This window comes from Crinia signifera, chromosome 2 (assembly GCF_055691185.1).
Source record: "Crinia signifera chromosome 2, ASM5569118v1, whole genome shotgun sequence".
NCBI lineage: Eukaryota > Metazoa > Chordata > Amphibia > Anura > Myobatrachidae > Crinia > Crinia signifera.
The window spans coordinates 368,774,142-368,788,745 of NC_139218.1; the positions used below are offsets into that span (position 1 = coordinate 368,774,142).

Genomic DNA, 14,604 nt, shown 5'->3' on the forward strand with positions numbered 1-14,604 from the left:
TGTGTGTGTGGGGGGGGGGGTGCCGCGAATCGCGGAAGGGGTGTCGCAGGGGGGGTGCCGCCAATCGTGCAAGGGGGGGTCGCGGGGGGGTTCTTTTTGCCGCGAATCGCGGGAGGGAGGTCGTGGGGGGGTGTTTTTTCCGCGAATCGGGGGGGGGGGTGTGTCACGGGGGAGGGTTTGCCGCGATTCGCAGGAGGGGGGGGTCGCGGGGTGGTGGTTATGCCGCGAATTGCGGGAGGGGTCGTGGGGGGGTTCTTTTTGCAGCGAATCGCGGGAGGGGGGGTCGCGGGGGTGTTTTTGCTGCGAATCGCGGTAGGGGGGGTCGCGGGGGAGCGGGTATTTTTGCCGCGAATCGCGGGAGGGGGGGGCACGCGGGGGGGGAGGTTTTGCCGCAAATCGCGAGAGGGGGGCGCTCACCTGGTGGCTGTGGAGTAGCAGTGCTGGGCAACATGGGAAGGCAGTGGGTGTCTGGCACTGTCTGTGGGCTCACTGGGCTGGTTCTCTGTCACATACCTCCCAACATGACCCTCTCCAGGAGGGACACAATGCTCTGTTTCTAGACTTCCCCTTAATGTATGATTGCCATCACCTGTTTTAAACAGGTTAATTTCTCAGAAAGGTGTTCAGCACAGATGAAGGCAATCACACATTAAGAGGAAAGTCCAGGAACAGAGCATTATAGACACAGGCACCCACTTTGAGTGACAGATGTAGCCAAATATATAGGAGATAATACACACATATATATATATATATATATATATATATATATATATATCACATTGTGTGTGAGTGTGACAGCCTCTTGATTGGTGGCAGGGACAGGTCAAATGCCTGTGGCAGACAGCTGTGACAAAGATAGTGTCTGCCCCACATCATCAATGCACAAACTCCCCGGACCCTAGGACCGTAAAACACAGCCTCTCACCTTGCTGGCTGCCGATGGGTAGCAGAACACTGAAGGGAGATGGACAGCACTAAAGTTGCCATCTGCCTTTAATAAAACTCCGGAGCGGTGCGGCTGCTGCTGGAACGGGCGCAGGGGTGACAGGATGAGACGGTATACACGGCGCTGAGCCTGGCCTGCAAGCTCAGCCATCTTGTTGAAGTGAAGCTGACTGATAGTACAGCGCAGCGCAGGCCAGGCGCAACAAGGATCCGATTGGTTAATACAGCTAACTAATCGGCTTTCATCAGTGGGGAGCCGTGGATTGAAATTAGAAACCCGGCGCCCATGCAGCCCCCGCTCCCCCAAGCAGTGGCGGGGGCTGCCTTACGGTATCTCCGCCACTGTCTCTCACCCGCTGCACCGCCGTCAACAATATTACTGTAGTTCAGCGTCTGTGTAGTACTGCTTGTATGTCCAATGCGTCTGGCGAAGTCAGCCAAAGTTGGGGCGCATGTGTGGAGATGCTAGTGGACTCCAAGAATAATTTCTCTCTCCAGGGGTGACGGATCCTCTAACACTTTGATTGGTGGGTGGTATAGACAACTTGGCGCTCCCTTATAGTTTGGACGGGTGGTGATGTATACTGTGGGGACTTCTATAATGGTGAATGAGAAAATCACTTCCCTGATTTTTGTATGATGTCTCCTGTATGTGATTCCTCACTCCTTCACTGTCTCCCGTTGTCACGCAGTCAGGGAGGATCAGACATAAAGATAAAAAATACACAGCAATGTGAAGTGTCGTTTAAATAAAAATATTTCTAAATAGCGTTTTCCTCTGGGATATAGATGTGTTAGGTGGCGTACCAAACTCACACAAATATCGAAAGGTATAAATACATCAAGGTATCTTTATCCTATTGTATACGATGGCGTACCATTACTCACGTAGATTCGTGATGAGTGAAACACATCAAGGTATCTTTTCCTTTTTTGTGGTTTATTTTCAATAAAAGAATTTTATGTCAACAAATACATCAATTAAAAAACGGATGAGAAGTGGTTAGTGCAAAAACAGAGCTCACTGCGGTTCCAAGGTGGGTTCAAATCCGGATATTTTCCCCACAGTGTACAGCGCAGGATAACTGGTTTCACTTACCTTCCTTCTCTCCGTGTATAGTACACTAGACCTGGATCAACATGTTTCGGGAGTTGTACTCCCTTCCTCAGGATGCCAGGAAAGTGTGGAAGGTTCCCCTTATATCCCTGAGTCCACTTCCGGTTCCGGGTGACGTGACCTGGAAGTGAGTTCGCTCCTTTAATGTCCCCGTTTTGTTTATATTTATGTTTGGGTCTACAGATTTGACTATCTATCCTTTTAGAGTTTTTCACATTGGTGTTTCAGTGGGTTTTTATTCTTCTCCGGCTCTCCACGCTGGCCGGGAGAAAAGCCGATACCGGAAGTCGCGATGCGGCACTGTTGCCGGAAGTTCTTACGTAGTTGCTAGGAGTCTTTCTCCTGTGGTCGCGGGTAACGATCTTCAATGCACCGTGTTCCACTTCCTGCTGACTTCACTTGAGGGCGGAAGTGTGCGGTGCAGGCACTCGCTGAGATGGATAGTATGCAAATCAATGTGGTTCTGGCCCTTCATAAGGTGCGGAGGTGCCTCTATCCATTTTCTACTATGAGAGCATGAGAGAGATGTTATAGATTAGGGGGTGGATCAAATTGCACAAAAAATGAAATAAAATTGGAAAATAAAATAAAAATAGGGGATATTGAGAATGACTATCGAATATAAGTAGGAAACTGAGAAAAGATGAAATTGAAATTTAGTGATTTGTAATAAATGAAAACATAAAAATATATAAAAATAAAAATAAATGAAAAAAAAATGGTACTTGTGAGTTATCCGGGCTGCCGATTTTGTCCTTAAGTTTGGTTAACTTAAGGACACCCGACCGACGCAATGCCCACGATTTAGCTCCAAATCGGGGGCATCGCGTCGGTCGATGCCCCCGATTTCCCATAGACAGTAATGTTAAAAGACACGATATCGGGGGCATCGCGTCGGTCGTGGCCGTTATAAGGGGCCGCGACGCGATGCCCACGATTTCCCATAGACAGTAATGTTAAAAGACACGATGGACCCGATTTCCCATAGACAGTAATGTTAAAAGACGCGATGGACCCGATTTCCCATAGACAGCAATGTTAAAATAAAATTACAATGTGAAATTGGGCAATATGTTTTTAAAAAAAATGTTTCATGGCCCCCCACCACCGTTAACGCCACCCCGCTATTGACGCCAACCCGAAGCGTGGCGAGCGCAGCGAGCCCGCGAGGGGCGGCGGTACGCGTCCTCCGACCTTTTCATGCCCTACTATCCACTAGGGCGTGGAGTGAGAATAGAATAGTGTGGCGAGCGCAGCGAGCCACCGAGCCCGAAGCGTGGCGAGCGCAGCGAGCCCCGCGAGGGGACGCGGACACCTGTGAAGCCCGCAAGGGCACGCGGATACCTGTGAAGGTGTCCGCGTCCCCTCGCGGGGCTCGCTGCGCTCGCCACGCTTCGGGCTCGGTGGCTCGCTGCGCTCGCCACACTATTCTATTCTCACTCCACGCCCTAGTGGATAGTAGGGCATGAAAAGGTCGGAGGACGCGTATCGTTGCCCCTCGCGGGCTCGCTGCGCTCGCCACGCTTCGGGTTGGCGTCAATAGCGGGGTGGCGTTAACGGTGGTGGGGGGCCATGAAACATTTTTTTTAAAAACATATTGGCCAATTTCACATTGTAATTTTATTTTAACATTGCTGTCTATGGGAAATCGGGTCCATCGCGTCTTTTAACATTACTGTCTATGGGAAATCGTGTCGGAAATCGGGTCCATCGTGTCTTTTAACATTACTGTCTATGGGAAATCGTGGGCATCGCGTCGCGGCTCCTTATAACGACCACGACCGACGCGATGCCCACGATTTCGGGCGCGATGAAAAAATCGGCAGCCCGGATAACTCACAAGTACCAAAAAAATAAATAAATGTAAATATAAAAATAAAAATAAAAATATATAAAATAAAATAATATAAAATAAAATAAAATAAAATCAGAAATAATAGATAAGTGAGAAATAATAAAATAAAAGAAAAAGAAAAAGAAAATAAAAATAAAAATAAATGAATAAAGAAAAATAAATATAAATGAATAAAGAAAATAAAAATAAAAATAAAAATAAATGAATAAAAAAACTATTCGCATAAAAAAGTGTGATGAAGGTTTACAGGAACCATTTTATTTCAAAGTCTCGATTAAGACCCGTTGGTGCTAATGTTTTGAGTTTGTATATTGTTTTCATCTCAGCTTTTGCAAGATTTCTTTCTAAATTCCGATCTTTCCAAGTGTTTGTGATCTTGCGAATGCCTAGAAATTGTTTAATCTGATTGGTAGAACAGTTATGTTTGATTTTGGAGTGTTGAGATAAGTTATGAGTAAGTAGTCCTTTTTTTATATTTCGTAGGTGTTCAGAGATGCGTACTTTTAGGGGTCGAGTGGTTCTGCCTATATAGCTCAATCCACAAGTGCACTCCACAAGATAGACCACATTTGAGGTTTCGCAGGTTATGAAATCATCTATCTTGACAGTAATTTGATTGACGGTTACTTCTGTTATTTTGGATGTTTCGGATTTTATATGTCTGCATCCTATGCACATTCCGCAACGGTGGAAACCTTTGGTGCGGATTGTCATTCTTCTGTCTTCTGGTAACGCACTTTTTACCAAGTGATCTTTAAGGTTCTTTGCCTTCCGATAGATAAACTTTGGTCTACTCGGAATGATGTTTTTGAGTATGGGGTCTTGTTGTAATAGGTGCCAATTTCTTCGGAAGATTTGTTCCACTTGTTTGTGATCTTGATCAAACTTTGTGAAGAATGCAAACTTTAACTCTTCCTTATTTTTGCTTTCTTCCTTTCTTTCTTTGTTGTTTTGTAGGATTATTCTTCTGTCCTTCTGATTGTTTTCTTCTATAATTTGATCCAGAGTGGTTTCGTTATATCCTTTGGCAATGAAATCTTCTCTCATTTTTTTTATTTGTGTTTGACATATGGCTTCATTACTACAATTGCGCTTTAGGCGTAAAAATTTACTTTTGGGGACTCCCTTTAGCCAAGGATGGTGATGCTGGCTATCGATGGGTATGAAAGTATTCACATCCGTTGGTTTTTGATATGTTTTAGTTTGTATAGTATTATCTTCTATGTATATTGTTAGATCTAGAAAGTTTATCGTTGTTTTGCTGAGACAGAAGGAGAACTTGATGTTTACACTGTTTTGATTGAGAGATTGCAAATCGGTTTCCTCTCCTTCCCTTCCGATTTGCAACATTTTACGGAATCTCTCAATCAAAACAGCGTAAACATCAAGTTCTCCTTCTGTCTCAGCAAAACAACGATAAACTTTCTAGATCTAACAATATACATAGAAGATAATACTATACAAACTAAAACATATCAAAAACCAACGGATGTGAATACTTTCATACCCATCGATAGCCAGCATCACCATCCTTGGCTAAAGGGAGTCCCCAAAAGTCAATTTTTACGCCTAAAGCGCAATTGTAGTAATGAAGCCATATGTCAAACACAAATAAAAAAAATGAGAGAAGATTTTATTGCCAAAGAATATAACGAAACCACTCTGGATCAAATTATAGAAGAAACCAATCAGAAGGACAGAAGAATAATCCTACAAAACAACAAAGAAAGAAAGGAAGAAAGCAAAAATAAGGAAGAGTTCAAGTTTGCATTCTTCACAAAGTTTGATCAAGATCACAAACAAGTGGAACAAATCTTCCGAAGAAATTGGCACCTATTACAACAAGACCCCATACTCAAAAACATCATTCCGAGTAGACCAAAGTTTATCTATCGGAAGACAAAGAACCTTAAAGATCACTTGGTAAAAAGTGCGTTACCAGAAGACAGAAGAATGACAATCCGCACCAAAGGTTTCCACCGTTGCGGAATGTGCATAGGATGCAGACATATAAAATCCGAAACATCCAAAATAACAGAAGTAACCGTCAATCAAATTACTGTCAAGATAGATGATTTCATAACCTGCGAAACCTCAAATGTGGTCTATCTTGTGGAGTGCACTTGTGGATTGAGCTATATAGGCAGAACCACTCGACCCCTAAAAGTACGCATCTCTGAACACCTACGAAATATAAAAAAGGACTACTTACTCATAACTTATCTCAACACTTCAAAATCAAACATAACTGTTCTACCAATCAGATCAAACAATTTCTAGGCATTCGCAAGATCACAAACACTTGGAAAGATCGGAATTTAGAAAGAAATCTTGCAAAAGCTGAGATGAAAACAATATACAAACTCAAAACATTAGCACCAATGGGTCTTAATCAAGACTTTGAAATAAAATGGTTCCTGTAAACCTTCATCACACTTTTTTATGCGAATAGTTTTTTTATTCATTTATTTTTATTTTTATTTTCTTTATTTATTTATATTTATTTTTCTTTATTCATTTATTTTTATTTTTATTTTCTTTTTCTTTTTCTTTTATTTTATTATTTCTCACTTATCTATTATTTCTGATTTTATTTTATTTTATATTATTTTATTTTATATATTTTTATTTTTATTTTTATATTTACATTTATTTTTATTTTTTATTTTATTTTTATTATTATTATTATTATTATTATCATTTTTATTTTCATTTTTTTTTTTATATATTTTTATGTTTATTTTCATTTATTACAAATCACTAAATTTCAATTTCATCTTTTCTCAGTTTCCTACTTATATTCGATAGTCATTCTCAATATCCCCTATTTTTATTTTATTTTCCAATTTTATTTCATTTTTTGTGCAATTTGATCCACCCCCTAATCTATAACATCTCTCTCATGCTCTCATAGTAGAAAATGGATAGAGGCACCTCCGCACCTTATGAAGGGCCAGAACCACATTGATTTGCATACTATCCATCTCAGCGAGTGCCTGCACCGCACACTTCCGCCCTCAAGTGAAGTCAGCAGGAAGTGGAACACGGTGCATTGAAGATCGTTACCCGCGACCACAGGAGAAAGACTCCTAGCAACTACGTAAGAACTTCCGGCAACAGTGCCGCATCGCGACTTCCGGTAACGGCTTTTCTCCCGGCCAGCGTGGAGAGCCGGAGAAGAATAAAAACCCACTGAAACACCAATGTGAAAAACTCTAAAAGGATAGATAGTCAAATCTGTAGACCCAAACATAAATATAAACAAAACGGGGACATTAAAGGAGCGAACTCACTTCCAGGTCACATCACCCGGAACCGGAAGTGGACTCAGGGATATAAGGGGAACCTTCCACACTTTCCTGGCATCCTGAGGAAGGGAGTACAACTCCCGAAACATGTTGATCCAGGTCTAGTGTACTATACACGGAGAGAAGGAAGGTAAGTAAAACCAGTTATCCTGCGCTGTACACTGTGGGGAAAATATCCGGATTTGAACCCACCTTGGAACCGCAGTGAGCTCTGTTTTTGCACTCACCACTTCTCATCCGTTTTTTAATTGATGTATTTGTTGACATAAAATTCTTTTATTGAAAATAAACCACAAAAAAGGAAAAGATACCTTGATGTGTCACTCATCACGAATCTACGTGAGTAATGGTACGCCATCGTATACAATAGGATAAAGATACCTTGATGTATTTATACCTTTCGATATTTGTGTGAGTTTGGTACGCCACCTAACACATCTATATCCCAGAGGAAAACGCTATTTAGAAATATTTTCATTTAAACGACACTTCACATTGCTGTGTATTTTTTATCTTTATGTCTGATCCTCCCTGACTGCGTGACAACGGGAGACAGTGAAGGAGTGAGGAATCACATACAGGAGACATCATACAAAAATCAGGGAAGTGATTTTCTCATTCACCATTATAGAAGTCCCCACAGTATACATCACCACCCGTCCAAACTATAAGGGAGCGCCAAGTTGTCTATACCACCCACCAATCCAACTATTACTTCCTGTAGGGTTTTGGGAAACCCTTTTCGGTACAGACCAGGCAGATCCCGATAAGTAAGCGCCACGTTACTCTACTACACCAACCAAAACTACTTGGATCCTCTAACACGTTTCGCTCCAGTATGAGCTTTTTCAAAGAGTAATATTTGTATTTTAATGATGTTATTAAACGTATAAACCTTTTCATCAAAAAAGCGCCACATTTTGTATATCCTTTTCCTGGGTAATTGTGTATTATCAGGGCGCCCGATGTAATGTAAATCGTATACGATATCGCATTCGATTTTCGGCCATTTCCTGACGATTTGCATGCTTTTCCATCCTTGCAGGTAGTATGCGATGGTATGCAATGTGATTTTTGGGAAAATGCCCCTGCCAAGTTGCATGCGATGCGATTCGCAATGTTAAATGCACCCCCATTGTCAACGCCACCCCCACTATCAATGCCAACCCGAAGCGTGTCGAGCGCAGCGAGCCCGCGCGGGGCGGCGGTACGCATCCTCCGACCTTTTTTTTATACCCCCACTATCCACGTCGAGCCCGAAGCGTGGCGAGCGGACGCGGATTACTTTACATGTATTCCGCGTCCCCTCGCCGCGCTTCGGGCTCGGTAGCTCGCTGGGCTCGCCACACTATCTAAAATCAACTCCCCGCCGACGTGGATAGTGGGGGTATGAAAAGGTCGGAGGACGCGTACCGACGCCCTGCGCTCGCCACGCCCTGCGCTGCGCTCGCCACGCTTTGGGTTGGCGTTGATAGTGGGGGTGACATTAACAATGGGGGTGCATTTAACATTGTAAGCACCCATCAGGCTGCTTGTACATTTAAAAATCGAATCGCATCACATGCATCGCATGGCATGCATTGCACGCCGCTATATTGCATGTGATGCGATGCAAGGTGTGCAATGATGGAACAGCATGCAAATCGGCTGGAAAACGGTGGGTGCTGTCTATAATGAATGGGCAGTGGGGGCTGTCTGTAGTGGGGAGTTGAGGCTGTGTGTGCTAGGGCAGTGGGCACTGTGTATAATGAGGGGTGGGGGCTGCGTGTGCTAGGGCAGTGGGCACTGTGTATAATGGGGAGTGGGGGCTGTGTGTGCTAGGGCAGTGGGCACTGTGTATAATGGGGAGTGGGGGCTGCGTGTGCTAGGGCAGTGGGCACTGTGTATAATGGGGAGTGGGGGCTGTGTGTGCTAGGGCAGTGGGCACTGTGTATAATGGGGAGTGGGGGCTGTGTGTGCTAGGGCAGTGGGCACTGTGTATAATGGGGAGTGGGGGCTGTGTGTGCTAGGGTAGTGGGCACTGTGTATAATGGGGAGTGGGGGCTGTGTGTGCTAGGGCAGTGGGCACTGTGTATAATGGGGAGTGGGGGCTGTGTATAATATTCTGGTCCACAGGCAATGCTGCCAATGGATTAAACATTTCACAGCCGCCTGCACAGCCGCCCGCTCCCTCGTTCAGCGAGTTCCCCGCACAGCTGCAAATGGATGTTTTGCACAAACATCCATTTGCAGCCTTGGGTGCGACCAAATAATTAGATGGTCACCAACCATCAAATGATTTGGAAGGAGCACGCAAAACTAGGACACTCTCTGGTGTCTTAGCTTTTTGTGCTTCCTGTATGGGAAGAGGGCCGGCGGCTTACATACGGTGATGTCAGCTGCCCGCCCCCTGGCATCCATGTCACACTGGGCGTTCCCATGGGCTCAGCCCGTCGCTGCCACCCCATGCCCCCCCCCCCCCCCCGCCCACACTGGTAGGTGCGAATGGGACAGTGAACTAGCAATTCGCTGTGCCTGCTCGCACCAAGCGTTTGCACATGTACAGAACAAAACCATCGCTCTCCAGTGCGAATGGGCAGGGGAGCAAGGCAACTAAAATAAGGCCCTAAATGTATTACTTCTGTAAATCCCCCATATTTGATTAATTCACTGTTTGTCCCTCTTGCTTTATCATTTCAGCTTTGTGTCCCACATTGTGAATTACTACTATGAGAGCGATGCGGTGGTCAGTACAGACCCTGAACTTCAGGCCTGGGTGGCTGAGATCTACAAAGAGGGATTCTTGGAGTATAAATCTACAGGTTAGTGACATCTTGTTCTGTGATGCCGGATCACAATGGTGTCCTCAATGAGCAAACCTGATTTTTGAAAGGGTGGGGATCAGTTGGTCACCAGCAAGTTGTTAGACACCATTAGGTCTACATGCATTTAGGTTGACGTGTCTAGGTCCACATGCAAGAAGATCGACATGAGTCTAGGTTGACATGGGTAAGGTCGACAGGGTCATTAGGTTGACATGGGTAAGGTCGACAGTAAAAAAAAGTCAACATGGTGTTTTTTTTTATATTATTTATTTATTTTTTACCCTTATGTCTACACAGTCAACATAAACACTAAGACGTACCACCGCGTCCCCTCGCATGGCTCGCTGCGCTCGCCATGCTTCGGGCATGGTGCCTCGCTCCGCTCGGCACACTATTATTTCTTCCGCCATGCCCTAGTGGATAGTAGGGTATAAAATACCGCCTGTGGGCACATGTCGTGTCGACATGGACACTGAAACGTACCACCATGTCCCCTCGCATGGCTTGCTGCACTCGCCATGCTTCGGGCACACTATTTATTCTCCCACCACGCCCTAGTGGATGGTAGGGTATAAAATACCGCCTGTTGGCACATGCTTGTCGACCTACTTTGTGGTGACCTAATGACTGTATCTCCTCTGAAATTATGGTAATCCTGGTGTTACCGAAAGGTTCTACACCTTCATTTGTGATTGTCCAAATCTTACCATCAATATTCCATCATTGTGTAGATACATATGACTAATCAAATATTCCATTTGCTAGGAATACCCTCCTCCTTGAAGACCAAGGCCTCTCTGATCAAGTACCTGACCATGGTGATCTTCACTTGTTCTGCTCAGCATGCAGCTGTCAACAGTGGTCAGGTGAGTGACTGAACATCACAGCTTAACAGTATGTTGTTCCCTTTATACTATATGGTGTCTTTCATTCTCTGTCCTTGATTTGGACACACTGACCTACAGGATTGCTGACACAAATAACTGTCCTCATGTGCAATATTTCTCTTGCACACAGTATGTTATATTATGGATGCCGTTTACCACTTTAAAATGACAAAACTCAAACTTTATGTCATACAAACCACTTGAGTGTGTGTGTGTGTGTGTTTCATGGGACAATTTTACTAGATAACGTGGTCAGTCTATATTCAGACTATATATTCTGATAACAGCCACCCACCCCCGGAAGGCAGGTACCCGCTCGCGTTCGCATGATGACACCCAGCGGTTTCCTGGGCGTACACCCAGTGTTTTCGTGGATACGCCCCAAAAAAGAAGGGTTTTCGCATTTCAACACCCCCATGCCCACCTACTGTGCACCCCATGCTAAAAATCCCAGATTTTTTTTCCGTTCCTACAGAATTATAGACCTCAAACATTAATATCTACTAATTTCCGGTCTATCCCATACACCTCACAGCTCACAATAACGTTTTTAGGCTGAAAGGTTGCACCAAGTTAGCTGGATGACTAAGCTACAGTAAGTGACACAAGTTGGCAGGACAAATACTGGACAGATACGGCACACTTTGCAGCACCCCTGGACTGATACAGCACACTGGGCAGCACCCCTGGACTGATATAGGACACTTAGCAGCACCATTGGACTAATACGGCACACTTAGCAGCACCATTGGACTGATACAACACACTTGGCAGTACTCCTGGACTGATATGGCACACTGGGCAGCACCCCTGGACTGATAAAGACACTAAGCAGTACTCTCAGACTGATATGGCACACTGGGCAGCACCCCTACGGTTTAAAATAAACTTTTTTTCTTTAATAAAAAAGGACAGCACCCCTAGACTGTTATGGTACACTGGCTAGCACCCCTGGACTAATATTTCACACATGGCAGCAACTCTGGAATTATATGACAGCACCCCTGAATTTACATGGCACACAAAGCAGCACCCCTGAATTCACATGGCACACAAAGCAGCACCTCTGGAATTATATGTCACATATGGCAGCACCCCTGGAATTATTCCGCACACAGGGTAGCACCCTTGGAATTCTAGGGGATACAGGGAAGCACCCCCTGAATTCTAGGGCACAAAGGAAAGCACCATTGGAATTATATGTCACACATAGGAGCACCCCTGGAATTATTTGGCACACAGGGCAGCACCCCTGGAATTATAGGGCACATAGGGAAGCACCCCTGGAATTATACGGCACACAGGTAAGCACCCCTGGAATTATACTGCACACTTGGCAGCACCCCTGGAAATACATGTCACACATAGCAGAACCCCTGGACGGATATGGCACACAAGGCAAAACCCCTGGAATTATACAGCACACACGGCAGCACCTCTGGAATTATATGTCACACATGGAATTATACAGCACATATGGCAGCCCCCCTGGAATTAGACAGCACATTTAGTAGCACCCCTGCAGTAAAAAAAAGGTAGCACCCCTGGTGATATCGCACATTTATATAGCACCGCTGCAGTAAAAGCACAAAAAAAAACCCTTTTTTTTTTTCTTATTACATTTTTTTTTTTATTAAGTCCCCCACAGCAGCCCCCTTAGAAGTACCCCCTAAGCAGCCCCCGTCAGCCACATAGCAGGCCCCTCTGCTACACGCCCATGCTCTCTGAAATCCTCAGCTGAAATGAAGATGATCCCGATCACCAGAACTTCTAAAGAATCCAATGACAGCAGGATGATGAAGTTCGGACTCCTTCTGCATCCGGAAAATGGTGCTAAGGATCGAACCCTCATCCAGCCGGACTCGGAGCAGGTAAGTTTGGGTGAGTTTGGTTCTCTAGGAACCAAACCCGCTCATTTCTGACTGATATCCTTAAAATTTCAAATTTGGGAAATTCTGCACTACACTGTAGCTTGGCTTGTAATGTAACATAGAAACATAGAATTTGACGGCAGATAAGGGGCGGGATTCTCTAAAATCCGCAGCCCTCTTCGCCGGCCACCGCATTTCTAATGACCGCATATTCTCTAAAATATGCGGTCATTAACGCAAGGGACAGCTCTTGCGATAAGAGCTGTCCCTTGCGATGCGGCGCCGTTGCTGGACTTCCGGGTCTATGACCCGGGAGTCCGTCTGCGCATGCGCAGACTGACGCGCCGGCCGCAGGGCATGCTGGGAGGGATCCGTGACGGATCCCTCACACACCGCTGCGGTAGGAAGCCCATAGGCTTCTGCAGGGAACCGCCAGCTTTTGCTGGCGATTCCCTCCGCAGCGGTGACACTGCGGAGGGAGGTTAGAGAATACAGAAATGCGGTAAAAACCCCGTAAATGGGGTTTTTACCGCATTTCTGTGATAGAGAATCTCGCCCAAGAACCATTTGGCCCATCTATTCTGCCCCTTTTTTTACCCTTCAGGTAATCTCAACCCTTTTTAATCCTTATATCTTTGTAAGGATATTCATATGCCTATCCCAAGCATGTTTAAATTGTTCTACTGTCTTAGCCTCTGTCTTAGCCTTTTAGCCACCACTGATGGGAGGCTACAGTATGTATAATGAGAATGTTTTCTGTATCCTTATCTGGGTTTCATATGTTTCCATTGCAGTCTGACTTCTATACCTGGATGCCTAATGGTCCCCCATCGATGAGAAGCCCCCCTCCTACAGTGAAAGGGGTCAGCACAACCCAGAGTATCCTGGCTGCATTGCCTGAAGTAAACACTACCAGTTTGGGCATATCCGCTGTGTGGCTGCTCAGTAAAGAGCCAAAGGACCGGGTGAGTATTGGGGCCAGTATAAATATTGGCATTCATGTTCCTCTTCTGCGAGTATGTGTGCAATCCCACCATCTATGCATGGGCATAATACTCTGTAATTTGGTGGTGAACTGACCTAGTTATTTGATTGATTTGGTATTTGAGGCTTTCATATTAATAAGATTTCCTATTCCTCTGCAGAGACGTCTGGGGGATTACACCAATGTACGTTTTACAGAGGCGGTTCCACAGACCTACATAAAGAATTTCCAGAAGAAGCTGGCTGAGATCTCCCATTCCATTAAAGAGAGGAACAAGAGCATGCGTTTGCCATATCCCTACTTAGACCCGAGTGTGATTGAGAACAGTGTCTCTGTATAACATGACTAGTGTCTGTGATCTACTGATTATGCCTGACCTTGCTACCAGTGTCATGTCCTCATTTGCACTATCCATCTGTGTGGGAGGGGACAAGACATTGAATCTCTTCAAGCCATTGTCAGATAATATTTGATGTGAATAAATATTTCATTACAAGTTGTGCAATTAATGTCTTACATAGAGAAGAAGGAAACCTCCCCTGTGAGGGGGAAATAGGGGGGAAGGGGGGTGGCGCTGTGGCGTGAGATGCTTTACCTAGCAGCTGCTGGATTATCAGGTTAGTCAAACCTGAAACTGGAATGCAGGAAAAAAAAGGTGGGGTAGCAGCGCTGATAGCCGTTAAAAAAGTATGTATTAAATCAATTAAAAAAGATAGGACTGATTTTACAATAAAAATCAAATATTGGTACTTGTTTCCTAGTATGGCGCCCATTGCATCGTATACCATTATACTAAATAAGGTATACGATGGTATGCGATGTGATGCGA

General features: G+C 44.8%; 1 protein-coding gene across 1 annotated transcript in view; it reads left to right on the top strand.

The window, feature by feature from the left end:
• The window catches only part of LOC146058049 (polyunsaturated fatty acid lipoxygenase ALOX15B-like), a 154,071-nt gene extending 139,888 nt beyond the window's left edge, over positions 1-14,183 (top strand). The window contains exons 12-15 of the mRNA XM_083170012.1: positions 9,908-10,029; positions 10,798-10,898; positions 13,585-13,755; positions 13,936-14,183. Coding sequence (XP_083026138.1) covers positions 9,908-10,029; positions 10,798-10,898; positions 13,585-13,755; positions 13,936-14,115 — 574 coding nt within the window. The 3' untranslated portion in view covers positions 14,116-14,183. The remainder of the gene's footprint in view (positions 1-9,907; positions 10,030-10,797; positions 10,899-13,584; positions 13,756-13,935) is intronic.
• The last annotated feature ends 421 nt before the right edge of the window (positions 14,184-14,604 follow it).